The following is a 25,194-nucleotide window of genomic DNA, read 5'->3' on the forward strand; positions in this document are numbered from 1 at the left end:
GCTTGAAGAATGGCTTCTGTTCCTGTCTGGTTGGTGCAGTGACTTAGGGGCTCACCCAGGAATATGCATTCTCCTTCAAGCAAGGACACTGACAGCAGTGCAGGCAAAGAAAGGTAACGTTTGAATTTTCTCGCTCTATTTTTAGTCTCATGTTTCTCCCTGTCTCTTTCTCCCTGCTGGCTACAGGTTGTGCAGAGCTGATGCAGTGACTGACTCAGCACAGACAGCCCCGGTTGATGCAGTGAAGCGATCGTTCAGAATATCACGAGCAAGGTAGCTAAACCCCTGCAGCCTCCCCTTGCCTCTACAGGAAATTCAGACGTGGAAGAAACTGAAAACATCAGAGTCATGGTTCTGTTAGGATCAAGGGCTAGAGAAAGAGTTGAGAGCAATCAGAGCCAAGACACAAACAAACTTTGCCAACGCGGTATGGCTCAGTGTGCCTGTAGCATTGCAGTGATGCATCCTGACCCACAATCACGTTTAAATTTCCCCTGCGGGGTAATGACAGCTTGTGCTGACTCCTGCAACTGCCCATAGAAGAGTCTGTGCACTGTCAAAATCCCAGTCACTGACAGGGCCTCTGCTGTTGAAGTTGCTGGCACACTGGTGTCTGAGTTATTAAGAGCACAAGTATTGTGCAAAGCTAATTTCGGGGAGGGAACAGGCCTTAGTGTAAAAAAAATGTCCTCTGTCCTCCTTCTTCACTTCCTTCTTTCTTGTTGCCGGTGGTTTTCGGTGTGTCTCAGCGAGGCACGGGACCTCTTTTCGCTGCGGGGTCCAGAATGTGCAGGTTAATTTGGAGCTGTCCCTTTTTCGGACAGCTAATTGTCAAACGGGCAGCCAGTGTAACCTCCCACGCTGCACACCAGAAACGTGTCTGACTAACCAGAAGTGGAAAACAGCGGAGCCACAATTTCAAATGCACATGCATGCTCGTTATTTGTCCTTTAAGGAAAAGAGAGAACTGCTGCTTGTAGTTTTGAGGAACTTGAAGGTGACGTATTTGATGTGAAATAAATGATTCAGAACTGAACACAGGAAGCCACATCTAAAATCGGGTGCACACGGTCCACTAGGCAACCACCCACCCACCCACACCCCTCCTTTCATTAACAGCACAGAAAAAAAGAGCTTGTGCTAGCAGCTCAGCCTTTTAAAAATAGTTGCCAGAAAAAGAGAAGTGCGAAGGATTGTTGCGAGTGGGACTTTGGTCTGCGCTGAGAGCTCAGCACCCAGCCAGCTCTCACAGTGACCGTCAGTGCCTCTGGCGCCTAGTACTCGCTCCTCAGACACTGCCAGCGGCACCTTCGGACACTCGCTGGGATTCACCGGGAAAGGGGAATCGCGGAGGGGGGAGAGGACAGAAGGACAAGGAAGGAGAAGGGCCAGAGAGGAGAGTAAGTGACGCAAACCGAGACAAAGGAACCGCGTTTGGAGGAGTGCTCTTGCTCTCAGGCTCAAACGGTAAAAGAGAAAAAGGTTTTAAGTTTCTCTCTGAATTGATTTTGGTGGGAGATCACCACTCTGGTGCTTCTGGTGGTTTTCATTGTGCTGGTGGTGCTGAGAACAGCGGCGCTTCTCCCAGGAGCTGCCCACCACTGTGGGCTGAGGGCTGGGGCGTTGGTGTGATCGGGGGAGAGCTCAGGGCTTCCCCTCTCACCTCGCCGTGCGCTGACCTGGCTCCGCAGCTCTGGGGGGGTTCGGCGCTTAGCGTGGGAACTCCCCCCTCCACCCCTCCCCTCTCACAGAGTGAATCATCTCCATCGTCTCAGAATGGCTGAGGCCTTCGGAGGTGCTTGACAGATGGGGCATTAATGAAGAAAGCGTGCTTGCATTTCAAACGCTGGAACTCAAGCAGTAGTTTAGAGCTCTCCGAAGGGGCACCAGGCCTGCGTTGTGTCGAGCAGCAAAAGCTCTCCTTTCAGTTGCCCAGAGCCAAGCTGACTTACAGTCAACACTGGCTCAGCAGATAATGGTGATTCGGCTGAGTTATCACAAGGGAAACCAGGCCAAGTGCAGTTGCCCGGTTTTGGAGTTTTGACGCAGAAAACAGTGAGGCATGTATTCTGTTTGCTGGACCTGAGGGTCACTGCTAGGACTACGTCTGGTGCCTGTGGGCTAATTGTGTATGAATTTGAATGTGACAGATTTGAAATCTCACGGTTAAAGACAGCATAAGTGCCTTTTCCTGAGTAACGCGGCCCAATCTCACGGTTTTACATACCCAGAAGGAAATGGAAGGCACTTTCTAGTTTCTCTCCCTCCCACTTGAAATGGCCTTCCTCAGCCTCACATCCTGTCTGCACAGTGAAAGTGAAAGGGCTACCCCTCGCGCTTTCTGCCAGAGGGTTTTCTTCAGGCGTGGGGGGATTTTGTTGGTTGTGGGGCTGGGCTGCTGTTAAGTGGATTCTTCTCTGTGTTTAACTGGGCTGAGTCATGCGTCGACCTTGTCGCGCACCTATATTCTTCAGGCTGTCCTTCTGTGCTGCATGCAACAGCTGCACACGGAGTTATAATACAGCTTCAAGCGCTGCAGTGCTGTTTATGGATTTACATATCAGCAACCAGTACCTCAAACAAGTTACATCTAATTTTTAACAAATGAAATTATTAAATTTTGGAAAGAACTGCTGTTTTCTAGTGTTATTCAGCATGCACTCATTGGAGGGAGCGATCCTAGTATTTACGATATATTAGAGTGAACACATATTGCAGAGTCTCAAGACTGACTGCGTGTCTGGGTTCTTCTGTGTCTTACTGGGTTGTCGTCCACTGCCCCGGTCTTCAGTGGGCCCAGGTGCAGAGCTGTATGAATGTGTTTAAAGCATTCTATTAACTCTGAGTAAGTCTTAACAGTGAATTACTCCTACATGTTGTATGTGAAATGACTGGAGCTAAGCCTGTTTTGCAGCCTGTTATTGACAAAAACATAAATTTGTCAGCAAAATGTTATTTGAGAACCCCACTCTTTGTATTGCAGTGATCTTTTTATTTTGAAGTTTGTATAATATACCTTATGCTTAGTAGATAAATTATGCTCAAAGAATGGTTTCCTATCCCACAGCCCCAAAAAAGATCTCATTTCCCAACACCACCCAAGATGTGTTAACTATGTACAGTTGCACATACAAGTCATCGGCACCCTTTACCCTAACTTGGCTAATTTGGGATGACTACCACTGGCTTTGACGGATAAGTGTTCCGTAAACGTAAAATAAGTTTTATTGGTAAATAATGTTTTACTCTGTTAATGTAAGAACATGACACAGCTCTCAATCTGAATTTCCTGTAGAGAGTAAAATCCTCCAGAGCCACTTTCATTACAGAGGGACAGGGGATAGACTCACGGTACCCCTGTCACACTAGAGCACAAACATCCCTTATTCATTTCTGCAAAGGCGTTCTGCCTGCACGCTCTCTTCAGATGTGAGCTCTGCTCTCCCTGGCACGGCGTTCACTTCTGGAATGACTTGTACCGAATTGCCCTGCTCCACAAAAGAGCCGGAGAGAGCCCGCAGCCTCCTGTGACCTAACTAAGGCTGCTTGTCACAGGCTCTCTATTAGACATAAGGCAGCTATTCACAGCTCAATTCAAAGCACTCCCCTTTCTTTCCCCTGCTTTTAGAGTCCCTGTTATCGAGACCCTCCACTGCTGAGCCCACACATCCCCAGGATTCAAAAGGCCCTCTCTTTCCTGAGACTGGCTGCTGTTTGACAAGGCCGCAGAGCCTCAGACCCTTGCATTGCCTCTCTGTGCTGCATTCTCATCTCCTGCTGAACCGCAGAGGCACTCAGCTTCCCCCCCAGCGGCAGCCTCATGCCCCCCTGCCCCTCTCTCTACCTCCCGCCTTGCGTTGCTCATTTCCAGCCTCCTCATTCCTTTCCCCTCCCCAGTCAGGGACTCTGCTCCAGGGCGGATTCTTGTGTCAGCAGCCCCAGCACCAGCAGGTGAACGCCGCGCTGCTGTCACCTGTGTCTTTAAGGTCTCCGAGAAGAACAGCACACTTCCCTCGTGCCAGTGCCGTGCGCTGTACCCCGGTAAATACACAGCACGCTGACATCATGGAATCCATTAGAGGAGCAGCAGGGAACAGAGTAAAACAGAGTAAAGCACCAAGATGAATCACGAGAAAACAAACATGGAGTGTAAATTTGTGAGAAAAAGCACAAACCATGAATGTACTGTTCAAATTTAACACAGTGAGCATTTATATGACTGGTGCGGCTTCAACTGAATAATGATCATCCGCCCTGACGAATGTTGAAGGGAGGGATTCTGCATTTGCCAGTTTTGCTCGAGGTTCGTAGGGCACTGCTTGAGGAGAGCAACTGGCTTCTCTCGTCCTGTGATCTACCAAACTGTCTTTTCGGTTTTGCCATTTTAGAGGAGCAGCAGCTTCTTTGTTTTTAAGACTGATGGAGCTTGAACACTTAACTGCAATCCCACTGAAAACCTCACCGAAGCCCTCCCTGCCCCTCAGCTGAGTCCTGGTTTAAGGCCTCCTTCAGTGCTTCAGTTCTCTCTGCAGTAATCATACCAGGTGAGAAGCGAAGCAATTGAAGGCTGAGACCAACTCTTTAACGGCAAATTACACCCCCAGAACTTGGCGGCCAGGTCTAGAAGCCCCCATCAGGTCCTGGCTTGGTGTCACACCAGGAGGCAAGAGGCTGGATGCTTTGATTTAATTGGAACCTGTTGTCTTCACCAGGGTGGCACAATGCTAGTCCTGGAGAATCGGTGTATCTGCAGGTTTTTTAACCTTATCTGCTCCTAAGGACCTAAACCAGCTCATTTTGATGGATCAGGTCCACTTTAGGTCTCTGGTTGCCGTTTCCAAGAAGCCTTCACAATACCATGCCAATGAGACCGGGACTGTAGAGGGTAGACAGTCCTCCCAAAGTCATTCATTTTAGAGCTTGCAAATATCCTGACTCCATGAAGTTTGAAAACCAAAACGTTGTTGGCTGTGACTCGTTTAAAGCTCTCTTTTAAAAGATATTGCCAGGTATTATAAAGCAGCACTCAGAGCTGACTGTGCTTGCGTGGCCAACACTGGCAGCTCCCACGCAGCAGGGGAGAGGCCAGGTCTGCTGTGGTGGTGTACTGTATGTGTCTGTTGTTTCTCCTGCCCAGGTGTGCTGGTCATGGGGAACCTCATTAAGGTCCTTGGCAAGGATTTAGAGAACTGTCCACATTTTTTCCTGGACTTCGAAAGTAAGTCTGTATGTGAGGGGGGTGGGGCAGAGGACTGTGCAGTGTGAGGGTGGGAGGGGGGTGTTGATGTTGTGGTGCGGTTCTTCAGACGCTCTCCTGTCCTTCTCGAACCCATCCCATCCCTCTCCACCCTGGACCTCTACAGAATCTCTAGCAGAGCAGACTCTACTCTCCACACAAATCAAGGGCACATTTGCTCAATCTCAGGTGTATATATACCCATTCAAGAACATGATTTGAGACAAATTCAGAATTTTAAAGTTCTTCCTAGCCCCAGCTGTGGCCCATGTAGATGTGTGCCTGTAAAATGGCTCTGCCCACTGCACAGGCCTTGATCAAAGCCACACGGATTTCGTTATGACCCGGCGTTCGTCCCAGTTCTCCGCACACCTTGGTTGGTCCACTCTGACTTTGTGTCCAGCCTCGCCCCCTCATTACCCAGCCCTCGTCTCCTGCAGGCGAGGAGCACCCGCTGGGACGTCTGTCCTCACCTCGGGGGGCTGTGTGAGAATACCACGCCAATGCCCACCCCTGCTCCCCCCGACCCTGGCTCTGTGGTGGCTTTGCCTGGGAGGGCAGCGGGACGGAGAGGCTCGTGGGACGCCGAGAGAGGGGAGAGGGAGAGCGTCTGTGTGTCTGTGTCGCTCCGTCTGCATCATCCAGGGCACGCCCCCAGCCCTCGGCCCGCTGCCACAGCCACCCCTGCCATCCGCCCTGCCCACACGCCCATTCCATCACCCACACGCTTCTCCTTCTTCTGTTCCAGGGCGCTCATGGGGAATCTCCTGAAAGTGCTGGCTTGCACCGAACTTGAGCATGGCCAAATATTTTTCCTTGACTTTGAACGTGAGACCATTGGCTTCTTATTTTTTCTTTTTTTTTCTTTTGGTTCGTTTTGATCCAGCATTTCAGAAGCATTTAGTCTCCACTTTGCACCAGATTTTCACCCTGATCTTGAACGGTTTTTTGCCTCCATTATTGGAATATTTATCATGTCTAGAGGAATCATATTTTCTTTTCAAATTTAAAAAAATTGCACTATTTATTGCTTCTTTAGAAAGATGTGGAGGTCACTCTACATCACTTGTATGTGTACATTATAAACATGTTTGAGTATCTTTATAGAACTGCATTATTGTATAATTTATCTAATTGTGTAGTTATAGAACACAACACTGATGTAATTATAGATGTACATTACTGGGCAAATGTCTTAGACATGTATATACTTCTTTTTTTATTGATTTTCTTTCTTCTATATACAGAAACCCAATTCTGTGCTGTCTTTCAGCCATTTGTAAGCTAACAGCCACAGTTATTCTAATAGCTGGCTCTGAGTAAACTGTTGATTCTCTCAGCATATGGATACAGTAAGTCCAGCCTGTTTAGAAGCTGTCTAAGAATTATGTACGACAGTGTTGGTAAATTTTACTGCCACAGTCTGAATCCCACCAAAGAGTGGTGAGTGGACTATGAAGGTGACTCCAATGTTTCATTTCTGGCATGCAAAGCATCATTACTGAATCGTCTCAAAATGAAAATCTGATGCAAACTCACAGCTGGGATAAATGCGCTGGATGACACAGCTCAACACCCTTGTAGATAAGTGTCAGCCTTCCCGCCTGGAGCGATCAGCACTTCAGTTTTCCACTCCTACAGGCATGGGCTCCATAGGGCCCGAGACCATATCTTCTCTCGATATGGCATTTTTATAGTCTAGCAAACTCTGCGGCACGAAATCCTGACACTTATTTCCAGGTGTGAAGTTTTTTTTTTCCTCATTCATTTTTGAATGACATGCCTGTTTTTGCTGTGCAATTGCTGTTTTTCATGTTGCGAAGGGGTTTGTTAAAATTCTAACCATCATGACGCTAGAGCTATATTTTTAATTATTTGCAAACTGCTCATAGTTTGTGCTCTTTTGCTTGTCATGCATTTTTTTTCTGTGTTTGTGCTAGAGAAGCTTTTGAATTCTGGAGCCACTGGTTTGAAATAACATTGCTGCTACTATCCCTGAGTAATTATTCTGATTTTCCTCGTCTTAAACCACACTACTGTGTTTCTGTCACTCTCGCCTAATCTGCTAACCCTTTCTCCTTTCGGAACCCTTCACAGTGGTTTTCAGTTCTTCACTTTTGGGCGATGCTTCCCCTGGTTTGCTGACTGTCCTTGTGTCATCATCATGCTGTGCAGGACAGCTGTCTCCTCCCACACAGCCTCTCACGCTCAGGTTAACACACTGTTTAGACTCCAGATGAGGTCCCCAGTGTGCCAGCCAGGCCCAGAAGGCACCAAACTTCCCAGCTGAGGACTCCAAGAGCCCTCCTCCCACCCAGGATAGGCTGGCGGAGACCTGAGTGACACCAAGATAAAACAGGCTGTTCCGTTGCCCACAGGGGTGTGAAGACCCGACTGCATTAGTAAATAGAACTTCGCTGTTTTACTTATTCACTCACACGTCTTCCCAGCAAACCACATGCACAAATGACAAATGTTAAAAATATGGCCTAGCAATTTTGAAGTAATAAGCGCAGTTAATTCGCCCACATTTTTATTTTCCTGGTGGACTGGCCTGCGCCCCAGTACTAAGACTGAGATTGCTGAGCACTGCCAGTTCATCTCCGGGAGCCTTGGACCAGCAGAGACGGGCTGATCTGCAGCACGATCTGCAGGGTCTGTGGGAGATGAGTAGCTCTGTGGGAAAGTCCACGTAGTGGAGATCACGGCAATCGAAATCACAACCCCCCCAGAAACAGTCTAAGGGGAATGCAAGTTGTCAGAATAACCAAATCCAATCAAGTAAGAGCCGTCAGAGAGAGCTGGAGTGAGCAGAGACGGGAAAGGCAAATAGATAGAGAAATAACTCTCTTCCCAGGACTCCCAAAGTAGTTAAAAACATCAGACACTGCTTTGCGGAATATAATCCAGGTCAGAAGATGGGAAAGAGGACTGAACATCTTTTATGCAAAACATTTTCCTGTCTTTCAGTCGTTTTTTTTTCCAGTAGAGTCGGTTGAAAACAGGCAGCAGCCTGTTAAAAAAACAGGAAGACAAGCCGGTTTAGCCTGTTTCACTCCTCGGGGTTATCCTTTCCCGGTTTCGGAGAATCCACCTTGTTAACCCTTCCTGGTTATCGCAGGAGTCCAGGGGCCTGGCTAGTCTTTCAGGAACTGCCAAGGCACAAGGAAAGCACTGTTATGGCTGGGCTGCATTAATTCATTAATTGTTGACTAATTGACTGTGCACAGCACAGTCTAGAGAGATCTCTGCTTGCTCAGCTGGCTAAACAACAGCCGTCAGGAGTGAAGACTTAATGATTTATTAATTCACATTAATAGGCACAGAGTAATCAGGACTAATGCTGGAACATTGCTCTACAATCATGCACCCCCTAACTGATACATCACACAAAGGGAAACTCCAATCAAAGCTAAAAATCATCAATAAATTACTTTATACAACACTCTCAATGAACATCAGTTCAGTCACACTGGGATCCTATTACGCAGATGAGTAGTTTTCTACTACTTCTACTACTAAATTGTGTGCCTTTTCTGTATCTGGTGAGTCCACAAGTACAGAGGTCCATGAGTCCACAAGTACAGAGGTCCATGAGTCCACAAGTACAGAGGTCTATGAGTCCACATCTCATTCATGTCATGTGAGACTCACAGACAGAACTGAGTGTCAGAAATGCAGGATCACGCTCTCCAGTTGTCCAAGCACAGTGCTGGTATGGGAGTTAAGTGTGACTTTTCTCACATTCGTCTCCTTCTGACACGTTTGGGCACGACTGATTGTTAATAGAAGGAGGCTCAAGGCACGCAGGCCAACAGCTGTGTGTTCTTGTCTGACGAGACTGGGAGAGTCTTAAGACACAATCTACCATGTAGCCGGCATGCATATCCCATACAGCACACATCTCCCGGTCTTGCAGGCTGGTGTGTCTTTCCAGTAGAGGACGTGCTCCGTTTTGAAGAAGCAGCGAAATTCCCCCTGCATCTCTGGACCAATCTTGCTTCATATTTGCAACTCAACTGCAGTGAATCTGTATGAGAAAAGCTGATCTGAGCTCAGCCGACAACATATTCCCCACTGCAGTCGCCTCTATAATAAATGGCAGAGTTTCAGACGCCCACGGTACTCTCTGCCTTCCCAATACTTCCCAATACTCTGCCTTTCGGTCAGCACCCAGCTGCAGGGGTCGTCCCATCCTTACAAAAACACAAAAAGGCCTTCAGCTCACTCCCACTGCTGGGATTGTTCAGATACCACCTCCCACTCACCCAGCCTCATCCCCACTCCCGTCCATGCAGACGCCCAGCCCACCGAGGCGGAGACCGCCGTGTGGAACCAGGTGAGCGCGGTGCTGGAGGAGGCTCATGGGATACTGGCGGAGCTGCAGTCGTACAACGGAGCGGGACAGGAGATAAGAGAGGTGAGAGCGCCCCGCCCTGCCACCGCTGAGCCGTTCGTTTCTGAACTATTAAACACCAAACTGCTAACACTGAATAAGGGGACCGGTAATCACTGGGAGAGATTAGATCTGCATTGAGCGTCTGCTGAGATAGAAGTATCCCTATCACAGATAAAAACCCCACAAGACCTCAAGGATATCTTTTGGAAGCTTTTTCTAACAGTGTTTTAGACATTGCGCTGCTCTAAAGGATGTGCTTTGAAATGTCATCTAAATGGCAGTTTGATGGTGTGCTGAAACCTTTATCAAAGTTGTAGTTTCGGTCCTCTGCTGCTCAAAAAAAAAAAAAAGATTAATTTTAGGACCAAGTCTTCTTAGCTGGCATTTGAAAATATTTTTTGAAAAGCTGTGTTAGTTGGGCTCAACGCACTGTGAGTTAATGAGATAACCTGGAGCTGGAGTCTTCTTTGAAATGGCATTGTGAAGCTCATTGTGTTTCTTGTTCAAGTGCTGAGTCGTGTTGAATTTAGACAGGTTCAGCCTCGTCTCTTTGTGACCAGTATCTTACTGATACCAGTATTGTCATGCTGCATCAATGACACTCATTCACTGCACTGCTCATTCACAGGCCATACAAAATCCCAATGACCTCCAGCTCCAGGAGAAGGCCTGGAATGCAGTCTGCCCCCTTGTGGCGAAGCTGAAGCGCTTCTACGAGTTCTCTCTCCGGCTGGGTATGTTCTCTGTAAGGAGCTGCTGGGCCTGGCCTCTCTGCTCATCAGCCCTCGCTGCACCGTTCCCATGGCGACAGCTGAGCTGCTGTTCTCAGATGTGGCACATGCCTGTTCCCTCCTCCAGGGCCCAGTGGAGTTCGGAATAATGATGATACCTGCTTGTGTCCCTCTGTCACACCTATACCTGCCCTGCTGTGCTACCCAGGGAGAACCGATTACTTCCTAATGGGCATGCTGAATGCTGGCAATAAAATAAGCACCCATCGTAGAGGAAGAAAAACACCACCATTTTTAAAGAAGCCTACTTTCTGAATATTTTTTTAGTCAGCTTGGTACCCTGATAGTCACAAGGAATCAGGTTGCTGGTGCTACACTTCATGTGAAAAGATCAGCCACATACTTTTCTACAAAACAGCTGGAGAGGGGATTCCCAATTCCCTGACCCAGTGAAGAATATCACAGCGAACTCTCTCATAGCAGTCCTCCATACGCCCAGTCCTCCCGATACGAAAGAAAAAATGAGAAGATGCAATCCTGGAAATTAAAATAGAAGATTTAGAAATGTATAGTAGGATACCTTCATATTTTAGGAAAGATTTTTTCTTCATCTTGCTCCTTTTTTTTGCGTTTCAAAATACAGGATCCATACTGAATTTATTTTTAAAGTTAGAATGCTATTTTAAGGAGACCTTAAATACGGGACTGTGCCAAGAAAAAGGGACTATGAAAGTATAAACATCTGCATGACATGCATTTGTTAGTGCAAGAATAATGACACTCCTTCGTGATGAGTCTTCTACTTACTAGCCTATAATTATCCAGACAGAATGCTGTACAGTGCGTGGTTCTTTATTCCGGGATTAATGAAACAGCGTTCCCATATGAAGTAACTGATAACAGACACAGCAGTGTTGAGGATAACCCTTAGTGTGAGAACCCTGGGAGAAAAAAGGTTGAAAATGAATAGAAAGCAAGTTTTACTACACAAAACTGTGCAAGGTTTTATTTACACAAACTAATTACACAAACTAATGACCCAAGAGCTGTGAGGGAACAGCACTAGCGACCTTGCCACCCAAAAATTAATTTGATTTTTGATTTTTCTTTTCTTTTGGTGTCTGATTTTACACTGGGAGCCACCTCAATGCACTTTACAAGAGTCAGATTAGAGCAAACCACAGTTCAACAATTGTGCCTTATTGAAACCCACACTTACAAGCTGGGTGGGGTGCTCTTTTTTCAGAGAATGCCCTGCGCAGCCTGTTGGAGGCGCTGACGAGCCCACCTTATGCGCCCATGCAGCACCTGGAGCGAGAGCAGGCCCTGGCCAAGCAGTTCGCCGAGATCCTTCACTTCACACTCAGCTTCGATGAGCTCAAGGTACCGCAGCAGCACCCCCAAAACAGGGCTTGTGAGCAGAACTATGATCACCCCCAAACACAGGATTCATGAGCAACACAGATCACCCCTAAAACACAGGACTCACGAGCAACACAGATCACCCCTAAAACACAGGACTCTCGAGCAACACAGATCACCCCTAAAACACAGGACTCATGAGCAACACAGATCACCCCTAAAACACAGGACTCACGAGCAACACAGATCACCCCTAAAACAGGACTCACGAGCAACACAGATCACCCCTAAAACACAGGACTCACGAGCAACACAGATCACCGCCAAACACTCGTCTTAAGTAAGTGAATACTGTTCTTAATGGGCCCTGGTCTTTCTGTTAGCTCATTCAGAGGCGTCCACGCCCTCAAAACAAAACATTGACTCTAACTCTTTTTAATTTGTCCTTCAGATGACAAACCCAGCCATTCAGAATGATTTCAGCTACTACAGGAGGACCATCAGCAGAAACCGACTAAACAACCAGCAGGTAAGTTGGACTACTGGAGTGGAAGACGATGAACTCTGATCTGGCAGTGGTTCTTCTGCTTCCTGCATTACTGCTAAGGTGCCTTGTCGGCTGACTGACCGGGCCCCCGTTCTTTCTCCTCTCTTCCTCCAGCTGGACGCGGAGAATGAGGTCAACAACGAGATGGCCAATCGGATGTCGCTGTTCTACGCGGAGGCCACGCCCATGCTGAAGACGCTTAGCAACGCGACCACCAAGTTCGTGTCTGAGGTGCGACCCCACACGTCCCGCGGCCTGCTGTTCTGAAGGAAAAAAAACCTCCACTCCATGACTGTTCGCGTGCTGCTCTGTGAGAGAGATACAGTGTCCTTGTTTGTCTCTCAGTGAGGCGAGCTAGTTTTTAAAATCGCTTTTCCCTGTCAGTGATAAAAGTTGTATAATCACCTAATTCAATCAACTGATGGCACAGGTTGGGGTCTCTGCCACCTCTTGCCAGGAGTGTTGAAAGCGCCTGTCTTGCAGCTGCATGACCCTCCTCCTGAGGGTTCGGTTCCGGTGTTACTGAGAGGCTGACCTGGTAGCCTTTGGGTGTCGTTGCAGAACAAAACCCTGCCCATCGAGGACACGACGGACTGCTTGAGTACCATGGCGTGTGTGTGCCGAGTCATGCTGGAGACTCCGTGAGTTACCTTTGCCCGACCTGCCCGTTCAGTCCGTCTCGACGCACGTTTACTCACTTCTTTAGTCCAGCTCCTGTCTCGGGGGGGCGTCTGCAGTCCGGTCTCGTCAGTCACCAGGACCAGAAGAACTGAGGGAAGGTGGTTCAGTTTGTCCAGTTAAGCCAACAAACTGTGGAATCAGGGAGACTTCTGGGGAAACTGCAGCACTCCAGCTTGTTAATCCTGGACTCGTTTGTAATTAACTGCAGAAACCCAGTGCTTTTTTCAATGCAGATGAGCTAGAAGAAAACAGAAAGAAGTCATCAGCTATGCCAGTGCTTTTATTTATGTCTTCTTAGCAGGGTTGGCATGTTTCCTACCTGAGAGGTCACGGTAGTGTCCCAGTGATGTGGTGGTAGCAGCAGTGGACATGTGGTAGCTGTGAGCTGTGATATCAGTGCTGATCCGATAGGGCTCCTGTGTTTCCGCCAGGGAGTACAGATGCCGTTTCACCAACACGGACACCATGCTGTTCTGCATGCGGGTCATGGTGGGAGTCATCATCCTGTACGACCACGTCCATCCTGTGGGCGCCTTCGCCAAGACCTCAAAGATCGACGTGAGTCCTCCTCCTGCCTCTCCCTGCATTCGCCCCCCACTGCACTTCAAGTCCGGCTCCCGCAGAGCTTTCAGGCTTGCTGCCTGATGAGACTAGCCTTCAGAAAGAATGAGCAAAGTATTTTAAGAACTGTGGAAGACCTAATCTTCCAAAAGAGAAACACCCAAAAACGTTCGAGCCAGCCCAATCATGGTCAATCCACAGAGTGACGTGAATCATGTGACCTTGACTGGTCAGACAATGTTTTTAAACTCCAAAGTAGTGTGAACTGGGCTTCCAGAACTAAAAAATGATCTGAAAATGAATTCCGGCCAAGCTTGAGATTGCCTCGTGTTGAAAAATAAAGCTTGTCATGTTGAACCGGAATGGAACATGGCAGCCATTGCACACTAATGTGTCATGTCATGAGTCAAAAGACAGCTACACCATGACATGATCACACAGCTTTAAAGGGGGAAAAGAAGTTGGCATCATGCTGTACTGGCTATTACGTTGTGTCACAGTTTAGGCAATAATGGGTCTGATTTAATTAATGTGAGCAAAATAAGGCTTTAAGCCTCAGAGCCTCAACCCTTTATATGCATCAGGTATGAAACTGAGGTGCTGGTGACCTATAGTTCTATAGATAAATGTCTATTCAAAGCAAATTGCCGGTGTATATGACTGTGCCACTGTGCTGTGCTTTTGATGAGCGCGGTGAGGGGGCGGGAGTCGGGCATGGCTGACCTTTACTCTGAAGAGCCCTGTCTGTGCCTCTGTTCTCTGCAGATGAAAGGCTGCATCAAGGTGCTGAAAGAGCAACCTTCAAACAGCGTGGAGGGACTGCTGAATGCCCTGAGGTGGGTGCTGGGGGGCATGGGGTGCACGCTGGTCGCTCTGGGGGAGGCTGTGCGGACGGGGGAGGGCTGGAATGGGGCGGCAGGCTTTTAGGTTTTGAGCTTGAGCAGAAGCTCAATTGAAAAACAAAAAACAGAGCAGGCCGTTAGGGGCCAGGTGTACAGCTGATGTAAGCAACACCTGCTGGATCTGGAAACATGCACAACATCTGCAAACACCCAAAGCCCAAAGCTGAAACCATCCTCATGACTGAGCAGGTTTCATCCTCCTGATTAAAAAATTAAAACCTCAAGGTGTCACCCTGAGGGACAAGATCCCTACCTGAATATCCAGAGTGGGTTTGCTTGGACACATGGCAGGGACTGGCCAAGGAGAGCCCACACATACTTAATGAGATTTATGGTGCTGTATTGCAGCCCCGGGGCCCTGGGGCTCAATTCCAAACATGGGGTGCTGTCTGTGTGGAGTTTGTATGTTCTCCCCATGTCTGTGTGGGTTTCCTCCCACAGTCCAAAACCATAAAGCTAGGTTAATTGGCTTCTGGGAAGACTGGCCTGGTGTGAGTGTGTTCGAGTCAGTGTCTGTGTGTGTCCTGTGATGGACTGGTGTCCTGTCCAGGCTGTACTGTATCTGCCTTGTGCCCATTGCTTGCTGGGATATGCTGCTGCTCTGCCATGACCTTGTACTGGAAGAAGCAGTTTAGAAAATGGATGGAGGAATTAGAGTAGAACTTTGAGGCAATACATATTTATATTCGCACATTCGCTCTTCCTGCTGGAAAATGTAAGTTTTGCTGGACTGGGAAAACCGTTGGTGCTTCTTGCATGTGCTGCTGAGCGGGCGGGTTTGCCCTCAGTCTGCGCCCGAGGCGGCACTGTGCTGGAGGAGATTCCTGTCCTCGTCATCGCCCTCACACTGCGTCGCTGGCTGCCTCGAGCAGCGTGCAGCACACCTCAGTGCCTCCTCGCACAGAATCTCCCCTCCGCTCTGCCAAGGACAAAATAGCCTTCACCAGGGAATAAATCCCCCCCTCCAGCCTTCTACAGCCCACCCAAGCCCTTGACTCTATCTCTCCGCAGTCATCGGTCATGCAATGCCAGTCATTCCTGCCTTGGGACAAGCTGTCGGCAGCGCCAACCCGACAGATCAACAAACCTCACACTGGATGTGTCCGACGAAACCCCTGTAAAACTGCAACTGGTTTGTTCATGAAACACAAACCACAAGGCACAAGTGGCAATTAAGTGGAAGCTGATACTCTGGATTCTTTCAAGGAACAGCTGGATGAGATTCTTGAATCATTTAACTACTAAGCACCTAACAGGCTGGAAGTGTGCTTGTATATAAACAGGACTGTCTCCAGTGGTGTAAATAAGATCACACGCTCATCTGTCAGAATGCCAGCTGGTTTTTGCATTTTGTCTGGAAAGGCTCATGCTTGTCTGGCAGCCACTGATAACCTTTTGTTCACAGCATTAACAGCTGCAGCTCTCCTTCCTGCAGGTACACCACACGGCATCTAAACGACGACAGCACCTCCAAACAAATAAGGGCCATGCTGCAGTGAGGGGGAGGGAGGAGGAGAGGGAGGAAGAAACGACAGGAGAGAGGTTCCTGGGAGACCGCCAGGGGACAAGCAGCGCGGCAGGTCTCTGCACCCCGACCTCACAAGCGTGTTTGTTTACATAAATTTAAATGCAAGATAATTTCAATGTCAATAACCTGAAAAGGAAGAAGAAGAAAAACAGTATATTGTGTATTGCTCATCTCCATGTCTCTCATTTTGTAAAAAACAAAATAATTAAAAAAAGGTACAAAATGAAAATAGATAAGAGAAATTAAAGTATATTAAAAGTTTAAACTTTTTAAAAAGTCCATATACTTGGTTCCTGCATCAGTATGATAGGTAAGCGTGAAGAGTATTTTTGCACTCAGTGGAAATGCCATCGCCTGATCTCGCTGTGAAGAGCTAGAAGGAAGTGTACAGTCAGTCTCAACACAACTGCATTTAATCCTTTTGATTTCGAGCCATTGCCTCATTTAGGAAGCCCTGCAGCCTCCACTGGTCACTGTTCAGTGCAGATTGCGCAGGTGAGAGACCTGGCCCTCCAGCCCTGCCCACAAGCCCACAGGCCCCCAGTTTCCCTTAAGACAGGTACACCACTACATTCTCACCAAGAAAAACACTTGTAGAGCAATCAGGCTTTTTAATAATGTGCATTCTGCTGGTAAGGCTATGAAACGGTTTAAAAGTCTTCGAAATGTACTGGAATATTGTTAAGAGCTTTTGATTTAAGACAAAAAAAAGAGGTTATCAGAGCAAGCCCTTGGGGATCACACTTCATTGTCTCTGGCTTTCAGTACAGACGTTCCTGGTTTTGGCACTGTTAGCTAAGTGATGTAACTGTAGGCCCTAAGAAGAGGCTGTAGAGTGATGCAATGCAATGGAGAATTTGGGGACAGAAGAACAATTACAAATAGAAAAATGACCTCATTATAAATGCAACAGATGTGATCAATATACTGCAGAAAGACTAAAATTAGAGGTTTCTGTTAAGAGCTCATTTACTTTATCGCTAGATTATTGTTGCTGGAATGTCCTGACCTGCTCAGTTTGAGACCAGAAATGGTCTGAGTTAGGCCTTAGTGGGGCTACAGTATTACAAGGTGCAGGAGTGTTGGGAGCCCTTTCTGAACGGGTGCTAGCAGTTCTGATCACTTAATAGCTAGAGACCTGTGTGGGCCGTGCCTCTCACCTCTGAGGGGCATTCATAGGGAAACCTAGGGTCACTGCCCTGGTATGAAGCAGTCATGGCATAGAGCACACCCAAATCCAAACCATTAAATCCATCAAACTTTTACCTCATAGAAGTAAAGGCATTTGAAACAACAATAATATAGAAGCAGTCATGTGGAACTGCTAATATAGAAGCAGGCAGGTTATTTCTTCAATCAGGAGAGTTGAATAAGTTCCAGCGTGCCAAGATGGCAAATTGACAACAGGTTTTCTACCAATATCAGCACAACTTCCCTGACCCCTGACCTCCACGCCAGTCCTTTCACAGGACATGACTGGTGTGAGTAGAGAGAGCAGACTCTCAGGCTTGACATTATTCCACAAACTGTTTACACAATCTGTTGAAAAAAAAAAAGCTCAAGACCAAGGCTCTGACTGCAATTAAAAGCATGCTTATGAGATTGCAAAACAGCAGAGGCAAAGATTAACTGGAAAAAAATCGAAGGAGATGAAGCAGTACTGTACCGTGGATGTGCATAGCCCTAGAAAGTTTAAATTGATCTTATAATATATTTTATATACACGTATATGTGTACATTCATATACTGTATAAATATATAGATGGCATGTTGTAAAAGTCCTGGCAGATCTTGTAAATAATGTGTTTTTATTCATTTTTATTGTTCAAGTAAATCTGGATGGAGTAGGTATTGTCTTTCTAACTCATGGATTGCCTTGGACCTCTGATCACAGTCTTTAGTCATAGGGTTTTAGATTTCTAATCATAATTGATGACAGAACAGAGAAAAGTGTCCATTTGCTTGTTATTTTGTACATTCTGTGCAACAATAAACTTGTCATTTAATACATTCAACCCTGGCTCCCTGTGTTTGACTGACGTGACGTGCCAACACTGCCGCCTGGCACACAGATGCAGAGCAGGAGTGTGGAGCAGCCGATGGAGTTCTGGACTCAGGAGTGGCAGTTTGCAGGTTCAGATCCCAACTGTGGTACAGCTGTTGTACCCTTGAGCAACACTCACATCGCTTCAGTAAAATGCCCAGCTGTATAAATGTGTATGTTGCTTTGGATCAAGACACCAGAAAGGAAAGAGGAAACAAATAACTGTGATATATGAGCAGCTAACACGACGTTAGGGATTCAGTCTTGCCCGTATTTCTCTGCGACAAAACTGAAAAACCCTCATGTGTCCAGGGATCTCAGGAGCTCATCAGCTCTTCAGAGCAAAGTAAATTCCCAATCTGATTAAAGCACTCCCTTTTCAGCAAATGGCTGAATTTGTATCCCTTTTCAGCTCTCTGCACCATCCCTCTCCCAACCAACTTTGGCCAAAATGAATAAATCTCCATCACCAGTAAAATTACATACAAGTGCAAATGCAATATTGCATCACCCTTTGCCTTATTCAGTGCAACCTAATTTGGGGGCAAAATATGTTTTTTATTTACAAGGAATGGAATAGAGAGCAAGTCTTTCTAGTTGACACAGTAGATGTCATGCTGTCATTCTGTGGGTTCAGAAATCTCCTATTGCAATTATTGTTCCTATTGCTGCCCAGAACCTAGTACTTGTGATGCCATAGCGCCATCTTCTGGCCCAGATGGAAACTAAGCATCTTAATGAAGACCAGACAGCTCTTTCTTGCTCCAGTAAAAGGCCCAGCCATATAAATGGAGTTCAAAGACACGTTTGCATTACAGTTACCAAACTATGAATTAATAATAATACGCCCTGTGTTTTCGGCTCCAACGGGAGCTGGGGGGGAGGGTGCTGTAAATCAGGGGTTCCCAGTCTGCTCTAGGGTTCCCCCACACACCTGCTGGTTTCTCTTGCAGCAGAGCTCCTTACTAAAAGGGCTCTTTGACTGAACCAGCAAGGAGTTAAGTCAGAGCCCTGGCTTCACAGTTCCTTTTTCTGCAGGAAGAGCCTGGGAAATTTTCACTGACTTCATGTTACTTAAGAAGCGCAGCAGTGAACCTCCTGTGTGTTTTAAGAGTGGAACACAAAGCGCTGTAGCGTTCGAGGAGTTCAGGTGCAGAGTTATTAAGGGTTCAAACAGAGTGCTCATGTGTACTAGAGATACGTCTAGCACAGGCAAAGCTCTTTCCCCCTCAAGGTCACTAAAATGTGACCTAAATATAACTGGAAGAATTGTAACCTAAACACAATGAGGAAAAAAACGTAATATCTCTCAAATGAAATATATCCTAAAAGAAGCTGATCAGCATTCACACTAGAACAGTGTTCTGCTCTGATGTCCGTCACGGCTCTGCCTTTCAGTCGATCCGGATGCTGGGGAGGAAGGGCATCGTAGGGCCCAGGTGGTGCGGAGAAGCTCTCTGCTTCCCGAGGGTGGAGACGTTGTGCAGCGCAGCCCCAGCGACAACGACGTCACGTGTCCCATCGGGAGACACCCTTAGACCAGTGAGACGAGGAAATGCTGACTCCATCTCTCTCTGTCAAAGTGACCTGCAGCACAGATGAATGAAGCAGAACGTAACTGCTTCACAACACGTTGTATTTGAGATCAATGCCTGCTTGTGTTCAAGGAACAAGCAAAAGGTTTATTCTCTGCTGAAAAGAGAAGAAAGGAAACTCAATGTTTGTGTCAGCCACCCCAAGAAGGCTCCACGGCCGAAACGTTGTGTTTTCTTTCTTCTTTTTTCGGCAGGGAATAAACCTTTTGCAGCCTACACATGCTGACACCGCCACCTACTTGAACTGATTGTGTTCAATACCGTGATCGAATGTATATCACAATGAGGACTCTGTGGATATCCGAGGGCCGTGTACATGTTGCTGATGTGAAACTATGTGTTGCAGATCATCTGAGAACATAGGGAACATTGTGGTGATGGGTAACACCTAAAGTAGGCACACACATTCAAAAACGTCTTTTGATGGAAATGACTTACACTTTTTATTGTTTCTTTTGTGTAACTAATGTTTGTGTAGTTCATATTTTTTTTAATTAAAAATGATTTTTCCAACGGTCCATTAATTCTGCAAACTGATTTTCTGTTAACAAAATCAGCCTCATTTGACCCTGTTGGGACTTTTAATGTCGGTGCCACCCAGAACACCTATTAAAGTAAAAATTCCTGCAAGAGATCTTGGTGCATAGCTACAGAGAACAGAAGCTTCATTGTATTACATCAAACCCCTCTTTCAGGGTTGTGACTAAAGCATAGCCTGGATCTAAGGCTTATGAATACCTACAAATACTGTTGTAGTTCAAAAATCACTCCCCTATTGCATGGCACACTGGCACTTGGCTGAAGCGCTCCAGGTCACATCACACTTAAAAAAACTGAACCAGTCGCAAGGAATCTCAGCGTACATCACAGAGCTGAGCTACGACAAGCAGTATTAACAGTGTACAGGCTAAATGGATTGTGAATGTAAATTATACCCAGTCTATTCAGACTATCTTTCAAATTAAAAATTAGCCATGGGATCTCGCCACAAAACTGTTGTGATATTTGCTTCAATGTCGACTAGCTCCATTAAGAAAGGTGATGTCATTGTTGTGTGGAGGTCTGATTGGCTGGTGTCCTGCTCTTAACCACACTGCCAGGCTACATTTGAACAATCCTGCACGGAACAGGTTAGGAGTAGGGAAGGTGTTGCTACCGCACACATACAATTAACAGGATACAATATGATCTTCCTACATGAAGGGGAATATTTGGGGAAAAACCCAAATATTGTCTACATATTTACTAAAGTAATCCCGGTTAACTGAGTATTCCCTCCTTGTGAAATACTGCCCTGGTGTCTCTGGTTCAGAGAGAAATATTCTTCCTAGAGATGCACACCTCTGATGTGCTTCAGAATGTTATTGGCATAGTAACCTCAAGACCAGGGGAACTGGCAAACATGGGCTGCTGTTTGCCTTGATCCCAGTTACAGCAAGAGTTCTTGTGTGTTAAACATATACCGGCATCTTTTCAGTAAAGGCATTCCATGCACGGTAAAGCATCGATTCTGTTAGATTTAACAGCTTAGACCAGCAGGTGGCAGTATTAGACTGCAATTTTGTGAAATTTGTAGGGTAATGAAACTATTCAGTCGTTGCATGAGAGTTTAAAGTGACTAAAGTGTCTAATGTTAGATTCTGTAAAAATGTGTCTAAATAACACTCAATACGCCAGGGCTTGAATAGTTCACGATGATTTCATTTTTCCTTGTTGGAAAAGTTCCATGTAAATAAAGTTTTAGAATATTATTATTATTATTACTGAAATATCACAACTTGTACCAAACGTGATTTTTAAAAGGGCTGTCACCCACATCACCAGGTTCAATAGGCCCGTTAACATGAAGGACAAGCCTCAAACTGGATTTCATTTGTATTTTGACATCATAATTTAAAGGTCCTTTGTAGCACAGCTTTGAGGGTCAGGGTGTACAAGGGCAGCTGGCTTGACTATAAGGCTGCACTAGGAGCTCTCTAAATCAACACTTGGAACACTCCTCAGAAATCTATCTGATCAAATGTGAACACTTTCATCAGATATATCACCCTGCAACTGAAAACTGGCAACACACTGGAGCTCAGCAGGTGTGAACCTGGTCATGACCTGGATGGGAGACTCCTGGGAAAGCTGAGGCTGCTGCTGGAAGAGGTGTTAGAGAGACCAGTATCGAGTGCCGTCCTTCAGATGAGACGTAAAAGTCTGACCTCTGTGGTCATTAAAAATTCCAGGGCATTTCTCAAAAAGAGTAAAGGTGTTATCACAGTGCGCTGGCTGAATTTCCCATTGGCTTTACCAATCATGGCCTCCTAATAACCCCCCTCTCTGAACTGGCTTCATCACTGCTCTCCTCCCCACTGAGAGCTGGTGTGTGGGGAGCGGACTGGCGCATCATCCAGGTGGGGCCGCACACTGGTGGCTGAGGAGGGTCCAGAAAAGTGGAACTGTATATATATAAAGGCGTAAGGAATTTACTTACAACAGATAAGCTGTCCCTAATGTGAGGACTACGTTATACTGGCCAGGTCTTGGAAAAGTGTCCCCATCCAGAAACAGGGATTGCACACATTCAGGCAGGACTTTTCCCCGGGAACAGCGCAAGAACACACGGGAGATCGGCGCGCACGCTTGAGCCGCGGTTGATAAAGCCGCAGCGCTTGTTTGCAGAACCGGCTCCCCCACTCCCACTCCCACTCAGCACAGTGCTCTGGGCTCCTTTGTGCTGGAGATGAAAGGCAGCCGTTGTCCGAGCCCGCCGCCAGCGCAGGAATGCTGGCGGGAGTCGGCACAAGGCGCGAACGGGCAGCTCTTTCCTTCTCCTCCTGTTTGTTTGGAGAAGCACACGTTACCGCGGGCTGGGGCCAAACGCGCCCCGCTCGCCGCAGAGCAGGGAATACGCAAGACCAAGAAGGGGCGTCAGACATTTCAGTGAGGAGCCGCGCCTCCGGAGTGAACAGTAAAAGTGACCGATCTGCAGGCCTGTGCACACAAAGCTAAGAAAGGTTCAGACGTCAAATCCCTCTGTTTCATAAAGGACTGTAACTGGTACAAACAACCACAACCCCTTGTGCTCCTGTTTTCAGTTTGATGTGCACATACTCTTCCATCTGTGTCTTCAGTCCTCAGGGAGCCCTCTGAATAGACTGTGTACCTTTAAGAGTTTGGACTACTTGAACCTGTTCCTCACTACACCGCTTATTAGAATCCCTTAACACACACTATTTCAAGGGATTTTCCTGATTGTTTTTTTTTTTCTGAAATGCAGAAGATTTGCTGGCACTTAAGATCGACGGTTTAAAAAAAAAAGTTCCATGTAAAATATATAACCTCCTCAGCCAGCGTTCCTCTGAACTGACATCCTGTTCATTCTGGACAAGCCTTTCCGCGCTTGACCAAGAACTGCTAATCACGCAATCGAATGGTAAAAGCAGAAGAACAGTTAAAAAAAACGAGCTTGTTTTCTAAAGACTAAAAAAAAAAGAAATGCTGGGGTGCTGAATCAAGTCTTCCGCCGTGACTTCTTTGCCTAGTAGCCAAACTGGTGTCAGGCCGGTGTGAAACTGGTCACCTTCATGTGCAGACACTCTGGACACCTCTCACGCCTGTATAAGCATTAGTCCGCCTCCTTTAGTGTTGAACTCGTCCTTAGCGTTCTTTAAATGAGTATTTTAACGTTGCTATTGAACCCCTTTCACTCAATCGCAGCACGGTGTCCACACAACGTGCCGCCTGCCGTCGGCGGCCGGTTCGATCACGCCGCGGTCGGCACCGACAGCTGCTGCCGGCGTGCGCCGCTCGGCTCGGCCGCACCGCAGGCGAATTACCCGGCGAATGAGTCGCCGGAGCCGCACACCATCTAAACGGCACCTCAGGAATGATGAAGAGCAAAGCAATTCAGTAATCGCAGTAATTAGGCGTTTCCTTGACCCAAAATGTTTAATTCCACAGCCGTGGAATAAGAACGTACTTAACAGCTTTGAGGGGGTGGTGAAGAAATAGCCTCCCCCCTCAGTTCTGTTTTAGTGGGTTTTTTTATTTCTTTCATTTTCCTGAGCGTGAAAGTTACGTGCTGGCTGGCACCTCGAGGTGAACAAATCACACCCCGTCCGTTTTTGGAGAGCTGTGAGTTGCGTGCTCTCCTGTAGGTGCTGCGGTGTTTTCTCCAATTTACCATTTCATTTTTTCGATGTCCCCCAGAGGTCGATGTAAACTGTGAGCCTGTGGAGAGCGGCCAGGCTCATTTGAATAAAGCAGGTGAGGCTCGTTTGTCAGGTGAATGCCCACACACACCCTCTGCTAACAAAGACACTCGAACAGCGCGGGACCCCGCAGTCCCACTTGTGCAGCGACTTCACTTTTCCTAAACTTCCCTCCTCCTCCCCCCCCGGCAAGAGTCAGCGATAAACCTTAACTTCCACATTGAAGTGCGGTTTACTAACGGCCGTCCTGTTGCACACAGCTCCGACAGCCCCTCCCACCTCAACTTCAACAGGAGCCTGAGCGGCCGAGCGGGCGAGCGGCAGGCCCTCCGAGAGCAGCAGGTATCGGACACACCTCCCAGCAAAAACTTGAGTGTACAGGGCGACCGGCACTGAACAGGGTCTGGGCCCATTGCCCTTATGTTCCTGGACAAATGGCTTTCACTCCAGTTCTGCAAGCAGCTACCAAATACTCCCCCGGGTGGCGATTGTTAGAAAGAATGAATCTGCCCCACTCAAATGTCCGCACAGGCAAGGGATGCAGCAGGCTAATTTACCACGGCCATCTATATATAAGAGACAACTGGACTTGTGAAGGCCTCTGAGCGGGCAAGGGCAAATTACTGGGTAGGCAAGGCTGATTAATGTGTCAGCGTAAGAAATGTCAGTGTTGAAGTTGAAGTACAGTACATCGCTTTTTATAGAACTGACGTTGCTCATCGGAGTGACGTCACAGGATTCCAGGGGAAAGATACTGACAAAGCCAGCTCAAGGGATTACCATGTGCTCAGCAGGAAAACCAGCAAGAAAGTGAAAATGGAAGATGAAGTTACAAGGAAGTGCATTTAGATCTGAAAACAGGAGGTACTTCTTTACACAAAGGGCAGTGGGAGAATGGAACAGGCCGTCCAGCTTTGCTCTTGAAGCCGAATCCCTGAGATCCTTCGACTGGATGAGATCTAGGGCCACATGCCTTCTAGGGAGAAAGAAGCTTGGTGGGCTGGATTGTCTCCTCTTGAGCTGAGGAGCTCTGTTCTTTACGTAGTGAACGACAGAAAAGAACACAAGGAAAACCACAGGAAAAACCGGCACCTTGCTGCCAACTCGAGGTGAAACAGACCACAGCCAAGGCCAGGGAGGGCTGGGCTCGGCACCTGAACAAACAATCTCTGAGCTCACAGGTCCTGGCTGGGCACCGCAGCCCTCTGTACCAGGCAAGCAGCGAGCTTATGAATTAAAAAGCACCTATTAACCTCACAGGTTCTTAAGGCAGCAGTACGCCGAGACTGAACCAGCCTTGCTCTAGCCTGAAGATCCAACCCTGCACCAACTGAAAAACCCACGGAGTTAAATCTGACAGGGGGCATTAACGTTTCAGGAAGGAAACTGTTACAGAGGAACTTCTTTTG

The 25,194-nt window shown here is 47.2% G+C and overlaps 1 protein-coding gene across 5 annotated transcripts in view; it reads left to right on the forward strand.

Moving 5' to 3' along the window:
* fam49al (family with sequence similarity 49 member A, like) overlaps positions 1-17,962 on the forward strand; it is a 34,057-nt gene extending 16,095 nt beyond the window's left edge. For 2 of the 5 annotated variants that reach the window (XM_088931724.1, XM_088931727.1), the window contains exons 2-12: positions 187-273; positions 5,985-6,064; positions 9,535-9,656; positions 10,264-10,369; positions 11,613-11,749; positions 12,180-12,257; positions 12,390-12,506; positions 12,837-12,916; positions 13,388-13,514; positions 14,283-14,353; positions 15,855-17,962. In XM_088931724.1, the coding sequence (XP_088787850.1) occupies positions 5,992-6,064; positions 9,535-9,656; positions 10,264-10,369; positions 11,613-11,749; positions 12,180-12,257; positions 12,390-12,506; positions 12,837-12,916; positions 13,388-13,514; positions 14,283-14,353; positions 15,855-15,918 (975 nt within the window). In that variant the 5' untranslated portion in view covers positions 187-273; positions 5,985-5,991 and the 3' untranslated portion in view covers positions 15,919-17,962. Of the gene's footprint in view, positions 1-186; positions 274-1,047; positions 1,468-5,137; positions 5,219-5,984; positions 6,065-9,534; positions 9,657-10,263; positions 10,370-11,612; positions 11,750-12,179; positions 12,258-12,389; positions 12,507-12,836; positions 12,917-13,387; positions 13,515-14,282; positions 14,354-15,854 lie in introns of those variants that run through there. The other 3 variants (XM_088931726.1, XM_088931723.1, XM_088931725.1) reach the window with 3 other exon arrangements.
* Positions 17,963-25,194: the final 7,232 nt, after the last annotated feature.

The sequence above is a fragment of the Atractosteus spatula genome, chromosome 14 (genome assembly GCF_055471065.1).
Source record: "Atractosteus spatula isolate fAtrSpa1 chromosome 14, fAtrSpa1.hap1, whole genome shotgun sequence".
Classification (NCBI taxonomy): Eukaryota; Metazoa; Chordata; class Actinopteri; order Semionotiformes; family Lepisosteidae; genus Atractosteus; species Atractosteus spatula.